The sequence below is a fragment of the Microtus oregoni genome, unplaced genomic scaffold, assembly GCF_018167655.1.
Source record: "Microtus oregoni isolate MIOR12 unplaced genomic scaffold, Mior012 000060F_ref0000265, whole genome shotgun sequence".
Lineage (NCBI taxonomy): Eukaryota > Metazoa > Chordata > Mammalia > Rodentia > Cricetidae > Microtus > Microtus oregoni.
In genome coordinates this window covers 3,983,039-4,004,744 of record NW_024543870.1, presented here as the reverse complement: position 1 = coordinate 4,004,744, position 21,706 = coordinate 3,983,039, and the positions used below count along the sequence as shown (strand labels likewise).

At 45.8% G+C, this 21,706-nt stretch overlaps 3 protein-coding genes across 3 annotated transcripts; 2 read left to right on the top strand and 1 right to left on the bottom strand.

Moving 5' to 3' along the window:
* Nucleotides 1-925: 925 nt before the first annotated feature.
* Nucleotides 926-4,302, top strand: LOC121439313 (tetratricopeptide repeat protein 30A1). Its single transcript, XM_041639797.1, has one exon. The coding sequence runs from the start codon at nt 926-928 to the stop codon at nt 2,918-2,920; it is 1,995 nt and encodes a 664-aa protein (XP_041495731.1). The 3' UTR covers nt 2,921-4,302.
* Nucleotides 4,303-4,501: 199 nt separating this feature from the next.
* Nucleotides 4,502-6,496, top strand: LOC121439326 (tetratricopeptide repeat protein 30A2-like). The gene has a single exon (XM_041639815.1). The coding sequence runs from the start codon at nt 4,502-4,504 to the stop codon at nt 6,494-6,496; it is 1,995 nt and encodes a 664-aa protein (XP_041495749.1).
* Nucleotides 6,497-18,106: 11,610 nt separating this feature from the next.
* On the bottom strand, nt 18,107-19,948 carry LOC121439265 (mitochondrial import receptor subunit TOM7 homolog). The gene is made up of 2 exons (XM_041639710.1): nt 19,856-19,948; nt 18,107-18,421 (listed from the first exon to the last, which is right to left on the bottom strand). The coding sequence occupies exons 1-2, from the start codon at nt 19,946-19,948 to the stop codon at nt 18,260-18,262; spliced, it is 255 nt and encodes an 84-aa protein (XP_041495644.1). The 3' UTR covers nt 18,107-18,259.
* Nucleotides 19,949-21,706: the final 1,758 nt, after the last annotated feature.

Here is a 21,706-nt window from a genome sequence, read left to right as displayed (position 1 = left end):
ACGTGTTACATTGTCTGGAACAGTTCCCCAAGACGTTCTGCTCTGCCTGGGACTCTCATTGGAAATTCCAGCTAAGCCCCGTAATGGACTTCCCTAGTCGATTTCAACTGAATATAGGTAAGCCCCCAATTTGATTATATTCAATTATCCATCTGATGTTTCTATCTGCTACTTCATATTTATTGCTTTACTTTTGCTTGCAATGTTCTCAATAAACAGACTTTCAAAACCAAAACTGCCATTCTAGATCATCTTCTAGTTTTTACAGAATACATGGTCACTGTGCTGTTAAGCAGTACACACTTAAACCAGCACGAAATAATAATTCTAGAAGATTTCAAAGTTTTTAAAGCAAAAAGATCATTGTCTCAAAATAGTGTATAAGCCTCAAAAACCTTCATTTATGCCAGGCCCTGAGGCAGGGCACTGTCAGGCCACAGAGAGGAAGGAACATCCAACCGGCAAGCAACACGCCATTTTAACGATTAGGGAGAGTCTAAAACTCTCATTACAGAAATAAATGACTTTGGATGATCGTTTTCTATCTGAATACACAGATAAACAAAAACACATATAAAGGAATCAGATCCTGTCAAAAGTATACAGGGTTAAGCCGACTTGAAATGAAACTACAATTCCCAGAATGCAAAGCGCCGCTGACCCATGGGAAGTGAAAATGGCGCGTGTCTAGAGGAAAATTTATATGCCAAATTGCTTGAAGCAGCTTTCTATCCCTTCTCTCACTATTCTCTCTATCCAGTTTATACTCTTCTAACACATGAAAATTCAGGTATTATAATTATTGTTCGTCTTCGCATCTAACAGAGGCTTTCTATCTCATGACAACCCACGCACACCCCCGCATAAACTTCCACTTCCGGTTATCTAGTTGCCTTGGAAACTAGCACGCGCTATTTTGGCGGCCATGGCCTGGCAAAGCAACTCTAAAATTCCCGACGGTGAGTTCACGGCCGTGGTCTACCGGCTCATCCGCGACTCCCGCTACTCAGAGGCAGTGCAGTTGCTGGCTGCCGAGCTGCAGAGGAGCCCCCGCAGCCGCGCCGGGCTGTCGCTGCTGGCCTACTGCTACTACCGCCTGCAGGAGTTCGAGCTCGCTGCAGAGTGCTATGAGCAGCTGAGCCAGATGCACCCTGAACTCGAGCAGTACCGCCTCTACCAGGCCCAGGCGCTGTATAAGGCCTGCCTGTATCCCGAGGCCACACGGGTCGCCTTCCTCCTGGACAACCCCACCTATCAGACTCGCGTCCTTCGTCTCCAGGCTGCTATCAAGTACAGCGAGGGCGACCTGCCAGGAGCCAGGAGCCTGGTGGAGCAGCTGCTGAGTGGAGAAGCTGGAGAAGACGGTGGAGGGGAGAATGACCCAGATGGTTTGGTCAACATGGGTTGTCTGCTCTACAAGGAGGGACACTATGAAGCTGCCTGTTCCAAGTTCTTTGCAGCCCTGCAGGCTTGTGGCTACCAGCCTGATGTATCTTACAACCTGGCTTTGTCATATTATAGCAATCGTCAGTATGCCCCTGCTCTGAAGCATATCGCCAACATCATAGAGAGAGGCATCCGTCAGCACCCAGAGTTAGGTGTGGGCATGACCACCGAAGGCATTGATGTTCGAAGTGTTGGCAATACCGTAGTCCTTCACCAGACGGCACTGGTCGAAGCCTTCAACCTCAAGGCAGCCATAGAGTACCAACTGAGAAACTACGAGGCAGCCCAGGAAGCCCTCACTGACATGCCGCCCAGGGCAGAGGAAGAGTTGGACCCTGTGACCCTGCACAACCAGGCTCTGATGAACATGGATGCCAGACCTACGGAGGGGTTTGAGAAGCTCCAGTTCCTGCTGCAGCAGAACCCCTTCCCCCCAGAGACCTTCGGCAACCTGCTGCTGCTCTACTGTAAATATGAGTACTTTGACCTGGCAGCTGATGTCCTGGCAGAGAATGCCCACTTGACGTACAAGTTCCTCACGCCCTATCTCTATGACTTCTTGGATGCCATGATCACTTGCCAGACAGCTCCTGAAGAGGCTTTCATAAAGCTGGACGGGCTAGCTGGCATGCTGACTGAGCAGCTCAGGAGACTCACTAAGCAAGTTCAGGAAGCAAGACACAACAGAGATGATGAAATTGTCATAAAGGCCGTGAATGAATATGATGAAACTCTCGAGAAGTATATCCCTGTCCTCATGGCCCAGGCAAAAATCTACTGGAATCTTGAAAACTATCCCATGGTGGAGAAGATCTTCCGCAAATCTGTGGAATTCTGCAATGACCATGATGTGTGGAAGCTGAATGTGGCCCACGTCCTCTTCATGCAGGAAAACAAGTACAAAGAGGCCATCGGCTTCTATGAGCCCATCGTCAAGAAGAACTACGACAACATCCTGAACGTCAGCGCCATTGTCCTAGCCAACCTCTGTGTCTCCTACATTATGACAAGTCAGAATGAGGAAGCCGAGGAGCTGATGAGGAAGATTGAGAAGGAGGAAGAACAACTCTCCTATGGTGACCCAGACAAGAAAATCTACCACCTCTGCATTGTGAACTTGGTGATAGGAACACTCTATTGTGCCAAAGGAAACTATGACTTTGGTATCTCCAGGGTTATCAAGAGCCTGGAGCCTTACCATAAAAAGCTAGGAACTGATACGTGGTATTATGCTAAAAGATGCTTCCTGTCTTTGCTAGAAAACATGTCAAAACACATGATTGTGCTTTGCGACACTGTTATTCAAGAATGTGTCCAGTTTCTAGAGCACTGTGAGCTTTATGGCAGAAACATCCCTGCTGTTATAGAACAGCCTTTGGAGGAAGAGAGAATGCACACTGGAAAGAATACAGTCACGTATGAGTCCAGACAGTTGAAAGCTTTGATTTATGAGATCATAGGGTGGAATGTGTAGTAATATCTGTTAACGACTTTTATTATAAAAGCTTTGTTATCTTGGCATTGTGTTTTACGTGTTAGCGTTGGCATTTTCACACATTTTATATGCTGTACTTTGTTTACATGTCTATTTAATTAGATACAGGTTTTCCTGATGAGAAACTTCACCAATGGACATAATAAACGATCCCAGAAGCCTGTATTTCAGTTTTCATAACTGAATGGAGGAAGGAAGTACCATCTAAAAGAGCTGATTATGTCTGCATCCTTTCATTTGTATTTCATTGTTTATTTTGTTTGTGAAGATCAATGCATCCATGGAAGAAATGCGTGGACTCAGGACCTTAGTTTATCGTCCATTTGGGCTTTGGAGGCAGTTTTAGGGAGTCCGTGCCCTGCCTCTGTTTACCCTCACCATGATTTTATTTGTAGTGTAGAAGTTTTGCACCCTGGTCGATTTTAAAGATTTTGTTTTGTCTTGTGGGGCTTTAGGGGTTTGGTTTTTGTTTAGAAGAGAAGTAATGTTTGCCAAAACTTTTAATGTTCTCAGTGATTTTTCTTAGAAGATGCAAAATTCAATGTGAAATTTTATCCCTAAGTAAAAGTGTAGTCCTCTGGTTTGAAGATAATAAATAATTGACAAATATCTGATATTTTACTGTTCATAATTGACTATTGTCAATAATACAAGTGATTTTAAAAGTCAATGTTTAATTCCCATACTTATGTAGCGAATCAGATACGTTAATGCTGGGGTTTCTTCTCATAGCATCTTGGGAAAGAGAAATACACTTTAGTTTTTTGACATTACTAAAGTTTCTTTTGAAATTGACTCCATTTAAATATTGATATATGAAATGATATAATTTTAAATTATCACAAAACTATCCTGCACTATTTTTTTCCATTTGTTTTCCAGTTTCATGGCCACAATCTTGCCAGTCAGTTCTCAGGGGAATCCCATGGGCTTTGCTACTCATGCACTGGATTCCCCACAAACATATAGGACTTTAATCCCTGTTTTCCTGACCTATTGTCCTTCTGTTCTCAATAACATCATTCTGTCGTAAAGAACATCAAAAACGTTAGGTTTTGAAAGTTTTTAACCCATAAAATGAGCAAATTTTTATGATGCAACAGCTTTCTACTGAAAAGTAAAGATTGTTGCTATAATTAAATTTTCTTCTTCCAGAAGGAATGAATCATATGTAAAATGGAGTTGAATGTATATATGCGGTATGACATGTATACATTCACACAATGATCACTTTAGGTTGAGAAATACTAGCAGGCGTGTCAGAGAAAATGACTAAAGTTTTTTTTTATAACTTATTGCATTTTTATATTATTATTTGACCTGTTCCTGTTCGCTTAAATTGTGATGATTTCATATCTGAAATAAACACATTAAAATACTGTTTTATGTTCAGAAACTTTGCCGTTTGCGTTAAGTGCAAGAAACAGTTAGTCTTTCCTAGACAGGCAACTTTCTTCTGTTACAAAACAACTTCCGGGATACGTTAGGAACCGTCTCAAGACTTCCGTTTCCATTGGCTTGTTCCCCGGGGAACCAGAATACTCACCAATCTTGACAGTTATGGCGGGGCTGAGCAGCTCGCAGATCCCCGACGGTGAGTTCACGGCCGTGGTCTACCGGCTCATCCGCGACTCCCGCTACTCAGAGGCAGTGCAGCTGCTGGCCGCCGAGCTGCAGAGGAGCCCCCGCAGCCGCGCCGGGCTGTCGCTGCTGGCCTACTGCTACTACCGCCTGCAGGAGTTCGAGCTCGCTGCAGAGTGCTATGAGCAGCTGAGCCAAATGCACCCGGAACTCGAGCAGTACCGCCTCTACCAGGCTCAGGCGCTGTACAAGGCCTGCCTGTATCCCGAGGCCACACGGGTCGCCTTCCTCCTGGACAACCCCACCTATCAGACTCGCGTCCTTCGTCTCCAGGCTGCTATCAAGTACAGCGAGGGCGACCTGCCAGGAGCCAGGAGCCTGGTGGAGCAGCTGCTGAGTGGGGAAGCTGGAGAAGACAGTGGAGGGGAGAATGACCCAGATGGTTTGGTCAACATGGGTTGTCTGCTCTACAAGGAGGGACACTATGAAGCTGCCTGTTCCAAGTTCTTTGCAGCCCTGCAGGCCTCTGGCTACCAGCCTGATGTATCTTACAACCTGGCTTTAGCTTGTTACAGCAACAGGCACTATGCCCCAGCTCTGAAGCATATCGCCAACATCATAGAGAGAGGCATCCGTCAGCACCCAGAGTTAGGTGTGGGCATGACCACCGAAGGCATTGATGTTCGAAGTGTTGGCAATACCGTAGTCCTTCACCAGACGGCACTGGTCGAAGCCTTCAACCTCAAGGCAGCCATAGAGTACCAACTGAGAAACTACGAGGCAGCCCAGGAAGCCCTCACTGACATGCCGCCCAGGGCAGAGGAAGAGTTGGACCCTGTGACCCTGCACAACCAGGCTCTGATGAACATGGATGCCAGACCTACGGAGGGGTTTGAGAAGCTCCAGTTCCTGCTGCAGCAGAACCCCTTCCCCCCAGAGACCTTCGGCAACCTGCTGCTGCTCTACTGTAAATATGAGTACTTTGACCCGGCAGCTGATGTCCTGGCAGAGAATGCCCACTTGACGTACAAGTTCCTCACGCCCTATCTCTATGACTTCTTGGATGCCATGATCACTTGCCAGACAGCTCCTGAAGAGGCTTTCATAAAGCTGGACGGGCTAGCTGGCATGCTGACTGAGCAGCTCAGGAGACTCACTAAGCAAGTTCAGGAAGCAAGACACAACAGAGATGATGAAATTGTCATAAAGGCCGTGAATGAATATGATGAAACTCTCGAGAAGTATATCCCTGTCCTCATGGCCCAGGCAAAAATCTACTGGAATCTTGAAAACTATCCCATGGTGGAGAAGATCTTCCGCAAATCTGTGGAATTCTGCAATGACCATGATGTGTGGAAGCTGAATGTGGCCCACGTCCTCTTCATGCAGGAAAACAAGTACAAAGAGGCCATCGGCTTCTATGAGCCCATCGTCAAGAAGAACTACGACAACATCCTGAACGTCAGCGCCATTGTCCTAGCCAACCTCTGTGTCTCCTACATTATGACAAGTCAGAATGAGGAAGCCGAGGAGCTGATGAGGAAGATTGAGAAGGAGGAAGAACAACTCTCCTATGGTGACCCAGACAAGAAAATCTACCACCTCTGCATTGTGAACTTGGTGATAGGAACACTCTATTGTGCCAAAGGAAACTATGACTTTGGTATCTCCAGGGTTATCAAGAGCCTGGAGCCTTACCATAAAAAGCTAGGAACTGATACGTGGTATTATGCCAAAAGATGCTTCCTGTCCTTGCTAGAAAACATGTCAAAACACACGATCATGCTGAGGGACACTGTTATTCAAGAATGTGTCCAGTTTCTAGAGCACTGTGAAATTTTTGGCAGAAACATCCCTGCTGTTATAGAACAGCCCTTGGAGGAAGAGAGAATGCACATTGGGAAGAATACAGTCACGTATGAGTCCAGACAGTTGAAAGCTTTGATTTATGAGATCATAGGGTGGAATGTGTAGTTACTTTTGAAAAGGTCATTAGACTTTTTCAAATCTATATTTTCCTTTTTTTGTTTTCCTGTGCATTTTTATATTTCTTTCAGGTTTGACTCGGTGTACTGAAAACTATATCAGTCTTCCACTTTTGTAGCCAGTGTGTGACATAGGCACCCACATTCTTGCTGCTAGACACCACCCACAGTTGCTGCAGCAACATTGCTGCAGAGGCCCAGCGCATTGAGTGTTTTGTCTTGAGCTGTAAAGAGAACTTTGCCTCAGTAACTAGTATACCGTCTGAGGTGCCTGCCTTGTAGGCCCTGTTGCTGGGACACAGCAAACCATCTCTCCATCAGTGAAGAGAAACAGAATGCAGACTTTGTTCTCTTGGCAGATTTGCTACCCAATAAATTTAATTCTTAGCCATATGCCTCCAGGGTTTTTTTTTTCTTTTGGTAATTGTTGGTTGGTTGGTCTCTTTGGGACCTTTTTGTTTCTGTTGTTGGAGTTATTTCACTTTCTGGACCCCATCAAAAATGAAAGTCTAGTTTGGACCTGGTCTAAGTCTTTTTGAAAGTACCAGTACTAAATAACAGAATCATTTTCCTAGGTTCTTTTCTGGTTATTTTTAGCCAGTGGTTCTATTTTTCTTCCATGATGTGCTTGGTTAGTTCTTAGGTTTTATAATCAACATTTCATCATCTGTGCTTGGGGTTTTCCATAGTTGACTGCACTTCATAAATGTTTACAATACTAAATATGGAAGTTCTTTTTAAAAGGTGTGTGTGTGTGTGTGTGTGTAGGCATGTGGGTGCCATGATGTATTTGTAGAAGTGAAAAACTTTTAGGAGCAGCTTTCCCCTTTCTGCCCTGACTCTTGTGAGTTGAACTCAAGCCCTCAGGCCTACCCAGGCAGCACTTTACCCACGGCCGCCTTGGAAGCTCAAGTTTAGAAGCTTTGCAATGTTTTTAGTTAAGAAGTGTTGAGCTGAAAATGAAAAAAGCGGGGGGCATAAGTTGCAGACTTCCTACAGCCTGTAGGTCTTAATTCTCTTGCTCCTGGGGTCTTACAATCCTTTCAGCTCCTGGGTCCTTTCTACAATTGCTTTTGGCAGTAGCATCTATTTCAGTAAAATCCATACAAAGGAAGCTTGCCTTCTTTTATAACCTGGAATGATAAGCCTGGTCAAAATGAAATACATAAATGCATCTCAAATTAATATATTCTAGTACATTGGCTTACAGAACATGTTTACCATTAAGGGGAATGTTGTAACTTACCGATTACTAAAAAAAAAAAAAAAAGTTTTTCTTACAACTCTAGCTATGAATGTATACAAGGCAGACACTCTTTTCTGCTACTGTTATTCATAAACTATGTATTGTGTTAATATTTAGAAATAATAAAATTCTCTTAATTTCCTTTTTCAGTTGATCTAATGAATGCATGTTTTTTTTTTATTGGAGAAGGAGAGATTTAATCTTAATTAGTCCCAAAAATGATAAACTACCTTCTGGTCCTGCATTTTTATTGACAGAATATTATAATGTGCATATCCACACATGCACAAACACACAATTATTCTTGGAGTAAATGGAGCCTTTCCTGCCTCTGAGGCCCCCAGCTGCCGGTCTGCCCAGTATCTGGAGCTAGAGAAGCTGGTGAGGCGATGGAATAGAGATTTAGCCACGTGGTATACTTCACAGCCCACCTTGGGTCCCCTTCACGTCCACATCTCAGCCGTTAATCAAATGTCTCCAGCCATTAACAGACCAGAAGTAATGGATCGCAGAGTGGAAGTAACAGATGCCAGCGCCATTTCTGTGACCCACTCACCAAATCAGATCATCAGTCCTTACACTCCCATTTTATTTAATACAAAAAAGGGCATGCAGGCTCTCCAAAAGGTCAAGGTCACCTACAGCAGGAGTGCAGTCTCTGTGAAGCTTTCTCAAGCAGTGTTTTCTTTTCCTGCCTTCTAGGGTTTATTTGTGAGATAGTAGTGTTTACTGCTGCAGAATGTATCACATGATAAATGAAAAAATCTGTCTTACCTGCCTGCCTCCCTTTCTTGGTTTATCTTCTGTTTGTCAGACATCAGGACAGCCCCGCCAGCTGCTCAAAGCACAGCCAGATGTAAGGACTGCACACCAACGTGTAGCAGTAGGTGCTGGGCGGATGAGCTCTGTGATCTCGAGGTGACTATAGAAGCCCTTTCACCATGCATCTCTAAGTTGAGGCAACATTTTTAGAGAAAGTTACTGCAATCCCACTTGATTGGCAGGATACATGGAGCTTCATACTTGCCGTGATCTGCATCTTCTCCTTTCAAACATTCTCATGCCAGTAAGAAAACAGCAGCAGCTTTAAATTTGCAGACTTTTTAGACTGGAGATGCTCTGTGCCATCACAGATTACATAATAAAATCAAGAAGATGTTTGCTTTCCGTAGCCATAAAAATCAGGCAGTGGAGCATAGGACCAGACATTGGCCAGAATGTGATTGACTTCTTATCGAAAGGATAGTTAATATTTTATTATAATAATGGATAGTTAACCATCTGCAGGATGGTTAGACTTGAACCTGCCATTAGTTGAGGTGATTTTGGTTATTTACGTAAATCAGCTCCCTTGCACTTGGTCCTAGATTGATCCACCACAGACTGAAATCCTTGTTGCAGCATCCCAATGTGTTTGAAAAATTACCAGAATTTAGAGGAATAAGCTTCATAACAAAATTACTGGGAAAACAGATGTGCATTTGCAGCATGAATAAGAAGACCTTGCCAGTAGCCAGGCTATAACTACAATTGGGTGAACAAGTAAAAAGAGCCCATGTTCTCACCCCAAAGTGAAATTTGCATGCTCCAAAATTAAATGCGCCACAGTGACTAGATAAATTAGCTCAAAAGAATGAATGGCTAACATGTGCCATGCAAACAGGACACTTGCAAGACACACCCGACCGCTCCACTGGTCTTCTATGAGCAGACATGGGGCTAAAGGTTTCACCAGCAATCATGACAACTGATATTTTTTAAAAAGTGCCCATGTCTGGTCCTATGCTCCGGTTGAAATTGTGATATACCAGTAGGCCAATTTACTCTTTTTCTTGGACATTATCTCAAATGTTTGTTTCTGCTTTTCTCTACAGACATATAATGTAAGTAGACTAGACATTATTAATGTAATTTTTGCCTATATATAGTTACTGTACATATATATTGTTTTACTATGATAGTTAAAACCTTTGTTTTTATTTAGACAAAAAGGGGGGAAATGTTGGGTGATATTTTGATTGTGTTCTGACAAATAAAGCTTGCTTGGAGTCAGAGGGTGGAGCTAGCCACTCGCTGACCATAGAGGTTTGGAGGACTGTAGAGAATGAGACAGGAAGTGGTATGTGGGGTGGGGAGGCACAGAGAGAAGGGTGCAGAGAAGATCTTGGCCCTTTTGGTTGGAGGAACCATAGAGGTAGAAAGTTACTGTGGCTGCTCCCCAGCTTCTCTAATCTTTCAGGTTTTTACCCTGATACCTTACTCCCAATCTTTTATTGATAAGACTAATTAGATTAACAATTCACTTATCACCTCCTTTTGTGATTTTTTTTTCTCTTTTATTCCACCTAGAACTGGGGACCAAACCCAGTGACTTCAGCATTCTTCCACCGAGCTAAATTCCAAACCTTACCTCTTTTCTTAAAACCCACTTCTTTTTCATGACCCTTATGTCATGGATTTTCATCACAGTCTTCAGCCACCAAATATGTAGAAACAGCTGTCAGGAACCCCCTGCCCCTCAAGGGGAGACTGGGAGGCGCTCAGGGAGACCTTGAAAGGAACCCCCTGCCCCTCAAGGGGAGACTGGGAGGCGCTCAGGGAGACCTTGAACCCCTTTGACTGCTAGTCCAACCACTGCCCTTTGCAGTGCACAATAAACCCATTAGCTTCTAAGAAGGGTGGGGGCGGGAGAGGAAAAAAGAAGGAGAACGGAATGCAATGCCCCGTGGAAAGTCAGCTGATCCCACGATGTTTCCCATAAGTCTGGGGCTCTGGGAAACTTCACTTCTACCTGCAAAAGCCGTTTGAGCCAAGCTCTTCGATGTTCACCACTGCTCAGGATGATGGTTGCTGGAGTTATTTGAGTTTGGGGTGGGGGTTAAGCACAAACCAAGACACAGAGGGACAGCTACAGAGAGAGAACATGTTTTTGTAGAGCTGGAAAGATGCTCATGCCAGGGTAAGCGCGGGTCACACGGGTCAAGCGTGTGTTAAGGACAGAGGACGACCTTGGGTGTCATTCCTCCTCAGATGTCAGTCACCTTGGTGTTTTGAGACAGGGTCTCTCACTGGCTTGGGGTTCACAAATTAGGCTGCCTATGAGAGATTTGTGTGTCTCCACCTCCCCAGCACTGAGATTACAAGCATGCCATCATACCAGGTCTTTACATGTGTGACCTGGATGAAACCCAGGCTCTCACGCCTGCACATCACGTACTTTGCTGAGCTGTCTGTCCAGCCCCGTTTTCTTGGGAAACACTTACATAGACATCAATAGGAAATTAACCCCAGAGCGTCAACTAAATGGTCGCATCTGTATATGAGCAGTACAGATAAGAGTTGGCCCGTTGTTTGGCTGTTTTTAAAAACAAGAGAGAACATGAAGTTAAGAGGGACACAAATGTAAGGGATGGATCTGGGAAGCATTAGGGGAAAGAGTGAGGACAAATGTGATCAAAACATGTATGATATTCTCAGAGAATTAATTAAAAAATTCTATTTTTAAGAAAGCAAAAAAATTAGACTGACTTACTCAAATGAACGACCCCTAAATCTAAAGTTTGCTCACTTTATTTTGGGAAAAACACAAGATAAATAGTAACACCTATACTACCCGTGGCTTGTATGCAAAAACATCGGTACAGATTCTGCATTTCCTCCACACCCGTGTACGGCTTTTACAGGCAAATCTCAGAAATAAACAGAATGAAAATGCAAACAGCAAACCTCCAGGTTGAGACGAAGCAACCTAATCTTCTCCACAAGAAAAACTAATCTGCAGAAGGCAGATTATTTCAGTTTTATCTCTTGCTCTTTCAAGCTTCTCAAAGAATAAAGCCTCCAGTTCTTCCTGACAGTTCCCCTCAGCGCTGCATCCCCCTCACCTGGCCCAGCCCCGCATCCTCCTCACCTGGTTCAGGCCCACATCCCACCTACCCTGCCCAGTGCTGCATCCCACTCACCCCCACCAGGCCCCCATCCCCCTCACCTCGCCCAGCCCCACTTCCCACTCACAGGGCCCAACTTATCCTGAACTGTTGACTTAATCCATTCTCTAAAAGAAGGACACAAGAAATTCAAATTCAAAACAGGTGGTCCTTGTTGGATCATTTGAGTTACTCTACAGGAAAGAATGGCTGTTTTGAGACAGACTTCATCGACTGCTACTGCTCTCTTGCCACTTACACACATACACACTCACACACACACACACACACACACACACACACACACACACACACACGTGCACGCAGGCACGCACACATCAAAGCCATCCTTGTATAAAATCTAAAATTCTGGTTGCGGATCTCCTAGCTGGTGTCGTTTCCAAAGCACCGTGCAGCCTGTGATAGTCACAGTGGGAACCCGCCTCTCTGTGGGGTCTCCATCTGCTTCCTGTCAGAGAGAGCCTCCTCGGGGAACCACGGTAAATGTGGAGCACCCACTGCTCCCCCATGGGGTCTAGAGTCTTTTATAATAATCTTTTTTAGGATTAGCGGCTGTTAAGCTGGAGCTTGCTTAATTTTCTCCCGAGAAAGGAGGTTTGGAGGATTACAACGCTGCAGTTTGGTTTTCGTCTGTGTCTGGATGGATCATCATGTTATTTTAGGAGAAAGCAAACTCAGAATAAACACACAAAGCCACTGTACCGTAAACGCTATGCAAACTTTCCCAAATGAAAATGCAGTTAGCGGAATTCCTCCTTTGGTGAGAAGAGCTTGTAATTCAAGCAGGAGGTTCATGACTATAAAACTTGCATTCTAAAGCAAATATTTCTGAGCTCTTGTGATCCAAAGGGTCTTTTTTATATTAATCTGTTTTTTGTTTTTGTTTTTAATTTTTACAATTGTGCCCAACGGCTATTTATTGCCTGCTCATTGAGGGTCCACAGATGTGGTCCAATCGTTAAGCAGAGAGCCCACAACACAAGGAGAGGTTTCACTGATCTTCTGTGGGGCAGTTTTGAACACACACTTGGCTGTGAATAACTGGAGTTTCATGGTGGTGAAGGCTGAAGATAGTGACGAACTGAAAATTGAGTGTATGAATCTAGCAGAAATGGACAATTGCCATCTTTATGGCCGCAGAAACGAAGCCTAGACTAGTCTCCCAGGAACGCTTAACAAGAGAGAAGACTTCCTAAGTTCACACATGCACACCCGTGCACACACACGCATGCACACAAAAATGACAAATACTAAAAACAATGAAAAGGTTTTCTGACCGCTCTAGTCATAACGCACAAACATGAAATCCATTACCTCAGTTCTATCTGAAGTGTGCCACACACAAGAGCAAAGAAGGATCTCATTGGCGCATGCACGAACTTTATAATATGATGCGTGAGCTGTGTAGATGTACACATACAGAAACATACGACATGCCATGTTTAATGTGACATATGCTCCGTCAAGCTTTGTGGTTCTGTTGCTTAGGATGGGGCTTTATTGGAGAAAATCCATAAATAGTAACAGAGTGTTCTTGGTTTTGACAGCACCTTGGAGATTCCTGAGTGACTGTGGTTGCCAAGACCACGGCTTAGGTGACCAGAACACAGAATTTCCAGGGAGCATCTGTGGGATGCCGCAGTCTTTGCTGAATGAAGACATGATTTTTATCTGTTAGTGGGTATTTGTAAAGGCCTTCTCTTTGCGGAAAAAAAGCCCACACTTTGCCATCGATGGCAAAATGCGCTTGAGTGTTCCCTGCTAGATTTATGGGAGAACGGTTGAAACCTCCAAACTTCTATCCTGAACTGCAAAGTTGAGAGATAGAGAGCCGTTCACATTTTCTTATAATTCTAGTCCTTGATGATCCAATGGGGGCAGTTTGTTGTTGTTGTTATTGTTCGGTTTGATTTTGGGGTGTCCATCCCCTATTCACCAAACACACCAAATTGGACTATCTGGTGGATTACAAATTCCACCAGAAGATGGGTCCTCAATGCTTCAAAACTCACAAGAAAGGGCTGAATAGCCGCTCCAGGGAACAGACTTGACACCCCATCCTTCTCTCTCGGAGTGACTTTAAAATGAACCTGCAAGCTTTGGCATCAGTCTGGCAAGGGCATGGTAGTCACAGCTCAGGGATCAGCTTTCAGGAGGATCTGGCTGACCACAGTACACATCTCGAGAAAACAGGGAATGCCCGATGATGGAGACACTTTTTTAAAGCTCTGCGCAGCTGTGGGCTGACCGGGTTGGCACCCACTGTGTGCATCCTGTGCGTTTAGGGTTGGGAAGCTTGGCCTTAAAGAGCGTGGGTTCCAGCTCTCACTTCCCACAAAGGAGCAGTAAACTCTGAAAAATCTGCCCCACAGAAGGTTACTGATGTGGGGACAAGACTGTGCGGTCTGTGTGGGAATGCCATTGACAGCCTAGTTAATGTGCCCTGGGAGCTGGATGACATTGGGTAGATCATCTTCCAGCGTCCCTTTCCCCATGAACAAAGACACAGCAAAAGGTGACCGAGTGCTGTCTAGCTTGTGGAGCTTGTCGCAAGTGGACAAGGGACTCCTTGCAGTCAGTTCTCAGGCCTGTTGCTTTAATTCCTTCATCCTCTTTACATGGAGAAGTGTGGTTCGCGTTTATGAGTGCAGCATGGATCACAATTCAGCAGCACCATAACAAAGATGTGTATCCATCATCACCATGTGTCCGTCACAAACACAGCCATCAGAAAGACAGTCCAGGGGAGCAAGAACCTGCATGGAAGTGGGAACACTTGAGGGATTTGCCTTTTCTTTCCCTTCCTTCCTTCCTTCCTTCCTTCCTTCCTTCCTTTATTTAAGAGCTTTTTTTTTTTTTTGACTCAGTTGGAGGCTACACACAGTTTATCACAGCTGAGACCCACCCCCTTCGCAGCAGGAGCTTGAGGGAGCTGATTACATCATGCACCTTGGCAAGATGGCACAGCAAATGAAGGGCTTCCGTGCATACCTAAAGACCAAATGCAACACCTAAAAGCCAAGGGAGAAGGGGAGAACTGATTTCCAAAAGTTGTCCTTCATATTCCCACTTACCTTGTGCTTTCTCTCTCTCTCTCTCACTCTCTCTCTCTCTCTCTCTCTCTCTCTCTCTCTATCTGTCCAAAGTAAAAATAACAAATAGTGTAAAAAAGTAAACATAAAAAGAAAAACTTGTAAACAGGCAGCGTAGTTCATGCCAGTAATCCCAGCACTCCAGAAGCTGTGACAGGACAATTACTGAGAACTTGGAACCAGGCTGGGCTACATAGTGGATAGGGCGTGTGTCCCTGTTTCAAATCAAACGGATGAACAAAACCAGAGTTCGTAAAGGTATAATTCAAGAGGATAAAAAGGAGGAAGCAGAGTTAAACTCGCATCCACAGCCAGAGATTTTCAGAGGTTGATGGGGCACCATCCCTGCGCGGGCCCCACCCCAGGTGCACACTACAGTCAGGAACAAAGCTCCCCACGTTCCAGGATATTGAATTTGGGCTCAGGGAAAGCCAGACATCATGTAATCACGGTTTGGAATTACAATGTCTAATAAAAGCCCACGAACTTGCCAATTTTTTTTTTAAATCAATTACAAAGCTCTGTGTTTGGAAGAAGGTAGGATGGGAAAGAAACTGAACGTGGGAGAAACCTCTGCACCAGGTCACCTGTTTCCAGGGCAGGCGCAGACAAGGGCAGGACTGTCCTCCAAGGAAATGACCCGTTTGAAGGGAAGGAAATAAAGAGCGTGTAGACACCCCTCGCTCAGACTATTCTAGCAAGGACCACCTGCTCAAATCTTCTGTCCACACGCTTGTTCTGTGATGGGGCCAATGGACTTTCCTTCACTGCTACATGGAATTAACACAGACGCACCTGCACTATTGAGTGAGCTCTATTAGGAGGTTCTGGGAACATGTGGCTGTGGGGCTAGTAAAGTAACACACGGTTGTGCACGTTTGGTTTAATCCACTCCTAGCACTGTTGTTAAATCCCTAATAACTAGGAACAAGCGACCACGCCTTTATACCCTATATAAACAAACGTGTGGGGTTCCGACCATTATGCAACTAGCCATTTCTGTAAGTCTGTGTGCCTTTCCGCGGAGCCTGGTGGCCCATGGTGGGTCCTTTCAGCATGCCTGGCTAAGGCCGACTGAGCTGAGGGTCTTCCCCTGTGGCCCATACTGAAGACTGTATGTCTTTCTTGCAGGTTGGGCCTCTTTTAAAATGCAGGTTGGTGTCTGTGCCTTACACACACACACACACACACACACACACACACACACACACAAACCCCAGCATGTCTATTGTCTTTTCCCTAAAATCTAGAGTTGTAGGTGCTTTCTACTATGGGCATTCTAAGAATTACTAATTTTAGGATTAACATGAAAAGATTGCGTTAAACAAAGATTAGCTTAATCTTATGCTCTTGAGTATACGTGTGCCTCGTAAGCCTTACATGGGTGGCCAAAGTGATCTCTAGTGTTTTTACTTCATTTTGTACAAATTTCTCTGGACCCTTCATACTTGATATTTCATGAATCAGGATCTGCTGTAGATGCCAAAGGCCACTGTGTGAGAGAGGGGGCAGAGGATGGCAGGTGGGAGAAGAGAGAGAGAGAGAGAGAGAGAGAGAACGTGTGCCACACTAACGTTGAGGGAGAGAGAGAAAGAGAGAGAGAGAGAGAGAGAGAGAGAGAGAGAGAGAGAGAGAGAATGTGTGCCACACTACTTACGTTGAGGTCAGAGGACAACCTCGGGTGTCGGTCTTGCCTCCTTCCTGTTTTGAGACAGAGTGTCTCTTGTTGTTCATGCATGCATATGCCAGGCTAGCTGGCTGGACATGCTCCTGCCTGTTTCCCATCTCCCCACAGAGGTGCTGACTTGACACACATGTGTACTATGGCACCCAGCTTTATGCGGGTCCTGAGGTACAAACTCAGGTCTTCAGGTTTGCACAGCAAATGCTTTAGCGCCCACTGAGCTGTCATCTACCCAGGTCCTGAAAGGGGTCACTTTGAAAGGATAAAATACAATTTAACTACATAATGAGTCATTTCTACAGCCCCAAGCCCATGGACCACAGCAAGAGTGGGCAACCTTGCCAACACATGCCCTCACACAAGAGCAAGGGCACAATGACCCTTAAGGGATAAGCAGTAGTCCTTAGTAGTCCAGCAACCTTCCTCTCCCAAAGTTATCTCCTAAGACAGAGCAGACAAGAACCAAACATGGTCCCTACACGAAGTCAGGACTGATGGCTTCAAGGAGGGGAGGAGGGACAGAAGTAAAAAGGGGGGAAAGGGAAAGGTTCCTTGTGAACTGGGGAAAGACTTCCCAAGAGCAACCCATACTTCATCATTGCTGACAATCACTGTGGTCATTGGACGGGAAGGCCGGCACAGCCCAAGAAGGGAAGGTGTATCATGTTTGCACTCACCTGGAGGAGATACAGGACACACCCAAAACAATATGTAAATCAATTATAAAGTCTCTTGTCTATTTTATAACCCAAAAATGTCTTCCCAAGGACATAGGGGCCATGGCTTGGAACACAATCTTCAAAGAAGAAACCATCCCTCTCACGTGTGAGCCGCGTACCCTATCCTGTGGGATGATGGGAGCCCGACTCCACTGGCATCCAAACTGTAAAACTACCATCTGTTGAGAAGACACGAGAAGGTGGCAGAAGTCACTTCAAGCAGATGGCTCCATCTCCCTCTTACCCCACTGTTTAAGAATCCTCTGCCCTGTTTCAACAGAGCTGAATTCAGACCAAGTGCTGGCCTCCCTCACCAACTGCAGCAGCCTTTTTATGCCTGCTTAACTTTGCCTGGTGCCAGTCTTGTGCTGGCATCAATACCGTAAATACACCGCTGCCCAGACGCGTTGCATTCCCACAATCCCTGTTCTATGAGATCATGACTAAATCACATTAGGCAATGTGCATGTGTTGTGTGCATCTTCCTGGGTTTGGGGAAGGCACATCTGAGTTCAGGTCGACAGTGGGGAAAAGGAAGCGGGTAGCTGGAGCTGCCCTCTGCGGGTTTACTGAGTTTCCTCCTCCAAAACCTGATAGAGTCCTTCGCTCAGCTCACGTCGGGCACTGTCTGAGGCATTTTACTAATATGATCTCAATGAACTAAAACAACTCTTTGGAACAGCTTTAGTGTTGTTGTTATTTTGGGTGGTTTTTTTTTTTTTTGGTTTTTTTTTTTTTGTTTGTTTTGTTTTGTTTTTTCGAGACAGGGTTTCTCTGTGGCTTTGGAGCCTGTCCTGGAACTAGCTCTTGTAGACCAGGCTGGTCTCGAACTCACAGAGATCCGCCTGCCTCTGCCTCCCGAGTGCTGGAATTAAAGGCATGTGCCACCATCGCCTGGCTTTTTTTTTTTTAACATCGTTAAAATATTTATTTTGACAGTCTATCGTGAGTCAGTACAGGCTCCACTCTGCCACAGATGCGCTGAAACAATGTCTTTCTCATCCAGCCAGAGTACACACCTTCCATGTTGGATTGCTTCCAAATCCAGATGACCAAACAGGCCTTTATCCCCAAAGTAGGCTTAAAACTGATGGTTCAGGCATTCCAGGATCTGCACCCCTCGTAAATGCCAGGTAAATCACGAGAGGAATGAAGTCGCCCTTGAAGAGCTGCTGCAGCCTCTGTTTAGCTTCTTTACTCAGCTTCACCGTGGCGACAACGGAGCACTGGAATGAGGAACCTCCACAACAAGGACCGCGTCGGTTTTGTTTTGTTTTATTAATAGCCCAGTGTTTTCAGGCAAGGCACACCTCTTCCACCATGGACAGCTTAACTTGACTTGCTCAAGCTCACACAACTGTGGACCACAGGATGCTGGCGTTTGATTCTGGTGTCCAATCATACTACTAGATTTCACCATAAGAACAGAAGAATACTGGAGCGAGTCTTTCTCCATCCAGTCAGCTTCCAAATAACAGCACAGAGACTTATTAATTATGAAAACTCAGCCTTAACTGAGCTCTTCTAACTTAAATTAACCCGTTTACATTCATCTATGTTTTACCTCGTGGCTTTTCTCCTTTTATTCTGTTTGTCCAGCTCCCTCGGTATCTCGTTGGCATCTCTCACACAACCCGGATTCCTCTCATCCCTATCTCTCCTGCCTCCCTATTGGCCATTCAGCCTTTCATTACACCACTCAGCAACACTCCTTCACAAAGTGTACAAGTATCCCACAACAGAACACCAAGGCGTCGAGACAGGCCCCAGCAGATCTGCTCAGGTATCCGGGTCTAAAGTCTCTACCAGGGAGGGATTTTTTTTTTTTTTTTCAGAGCTAAGAGCCCACAGCATCTGCAGCATCACCATGCAGTCTTCCATCTCACAGACTTGGACAGGTGCATTTGGTTCCTCTCCCACTGGCTCCCCAGGTCAGAGGAGATTTCCATACAAAGCCACGACAGAGCTTTCCTGTAAGTCTTCTGACTGTGAGCCCAAGCCCAGAGGCTCCCAGAGAAGAACCTGTTTCTCTGCAGTGTGCCACGGTGACAGTCTCTGAGAACAAACAGTGGGTCATTTTCTCTGTGCAAGGTGACCTTGGGTGAACTGGCAGTTGTGACGGCCCTTGCACAGTGGATCCCAACAGGCCCAGAACCTGTTCAGCTCCCTGATTGCTCCTTCCACTCTTTCCAACTTTCTTCACTCCCCTGCTGTTTTAAAAGGAAAAGACCCAGCCAGGTGGTGGTGGTGCATGCCTTTAATCCCAGCACTTAGGAGGCAGAGGCAGGTGGATCTCTGTGAGTTTGAGGCCGGCCTGTCTACAGAGTGAGTTCCAGGACAGCCAAGGATACATAGAAAAAACCCTGTCTCGAAAAACCAAAGAGAAGAAGAAGAAGGAGAAGGAGAAGGAAAAGGAGAGGAAGAGGAAGAGGAGGAAGGGGAAGGAGAAGGAAAAGGAGAGGAAGAGGAAGAGGAGGAAGGGGAAGGGGAGAAAGGAAGGAAGGAAGGAAGGAAGGAAGGAAGGAAGGAAAGAAGGCAGACAAGACCCACGACCGAGCCACCACTGCTTGCACAACAAAAGAAAGAAAGCCAAGTGGAACTGCACATGAACATCAGCCATGGCTACTTCCCTGGGATCTCCAAGTTTCCAGAAGAGTTACAGAGGTGTTGTACATGGACAGCTTCAGTCCAGGCGCAAGGAAGGCGTAAGGAGCCGAAGCCAAAGCCAGACGGGCACTCCCAGTGGGCAGCATCATTCTCTGGGACTCCCTTTCCCCATCTTTGGAAAGCCAACCCTGTATCTGCGCCTTGCAGCCCCCCAGGGCTGTTAGAAAGCTCAAATGAAATAACGTCTGTATAAGCGCTTAGTAAACTGTAAAACGCCTTACAAATGTAAGGGATTCCTATAAACCGCAATACAGCGATGCTTTATGCTTTTATAGAGCTGCTGGCCGGAGCTGCAGGAAGGGGAATCCCTCCGGTGATTTGGGCTTTGGAAACAGGAGGGCTTGGGCCAGCCTGCTTGCCAGGTCCTGGCACCAGCTGTTTATCCCATCTCACTCAGCACCGCACAGATGGCCGCAGCGGGCCTCCTGCAGAGCTGACAACGGGCACCACTGAGTCTGAGCTCAGCCAGCACGGAGTCTTGACTCCGCCCTGGTGGTGTCTGGCTCGCCAAATCTAACACCTAGGGAACAGAGACCTTAATGCCTTGCACTTCCCCGCCGAAGCGTTTGAGCTGGTTTTCTGTTGGTTTTGTAGATGAGAATTTCCCCTCCTTGGCAACCAGAACTATTCAGATTCTCACTATAAAAAGCCTGCCTGTGAGCGGCCTGAAAACCCCGGATGTCGCTCTCTTAGCGCTTTGCTGGGATTGTAACGGCAATGACAGAAATGTCTGCCCAGGGCCCGGGCTTGCACCAGCTGCAAAGACACTGTGGGCTGCAGGCAACGAGGCGACACCAACCCACACTGGCAACAGAGTGGGCCCCTGTGGACTCTCCTTGGTGCTGCGGTCAGGCCCGCGACGGATGCTCGCAAACACCAAAGCGCAGCGGCCTCGCTGTCCACTACCTCTCACGGCTCCCTGAGATCATTTTGTGCCCAAGCGCTACTCCTGGCTTGTAAATGTCAAGAGGAATTATGAACATTTGTGGGGAAAAAACTGTTTGACTAATTTCCTGTTCGACAAAGCAAACACACCACCCCGAGTATTCAGGATCTGGTGCTGACAGCCAGGTTGTGGCAAGCTTCAAGGTTATAGGATCATAAATGGGATTAGATAAGCCAGACAGTGTGGCTCGGGCCCTAGCGCTCTCAAAGTATGAAAATTCCACTGGGAAACGGACCAAGAGTCTTGAAGGGAGAGTAAGCGCTAGCAACCCCACAGAGACAAGAGTAAGTACTGCTAAGGTGGTCATGGGGACTCAGTCGCCTGGGGAGGGGGCGTTTCTAGAAGACACATTAGAATGAAGAAACATTCTAGAATGCAAGACAGAAGCAGGTCGTGATATAAAACACAGAAGTTCTCCGTTTGAGTCAAGTGTGGCCCATCAAGTTTTCAAAAGAGAAAAGATGAAGAAAAGGCAGGGAAGAGAGGCGAACTGACGGCAAGAACCTGGACGTCCAGAGAGCAGAATGCAATGCGCCACATGGACGCCTTTGCATTTTAAATTATCTCTTTCTTTTTTAATTGACCAGATTAATTATCCCCACCTTGCCACTTGGCAGGTAGGGTCACGGTGCCCTTTCACCGCATTAGTGAACCTATTCACGCTTCCTCCGTGTAAATACGGCTGGGAGTTACAGGTCACACTCCGAAACTGGCTTAGTGGACGGCCAGCTTAGTCTTTATTAAAGAAAATCTGTGACATCGGGCATTCCTCACTGCCAGAGCCTGACTTTCTGCTGAGCTTTCCTTCATGTGTCGGAGGGGAGTGGTGACTTCGTTCCTTTTTTTTGTCCAGGAGAAATACAGACTTGTTAAGGTGACAGCATCGGTAGACCCTTAC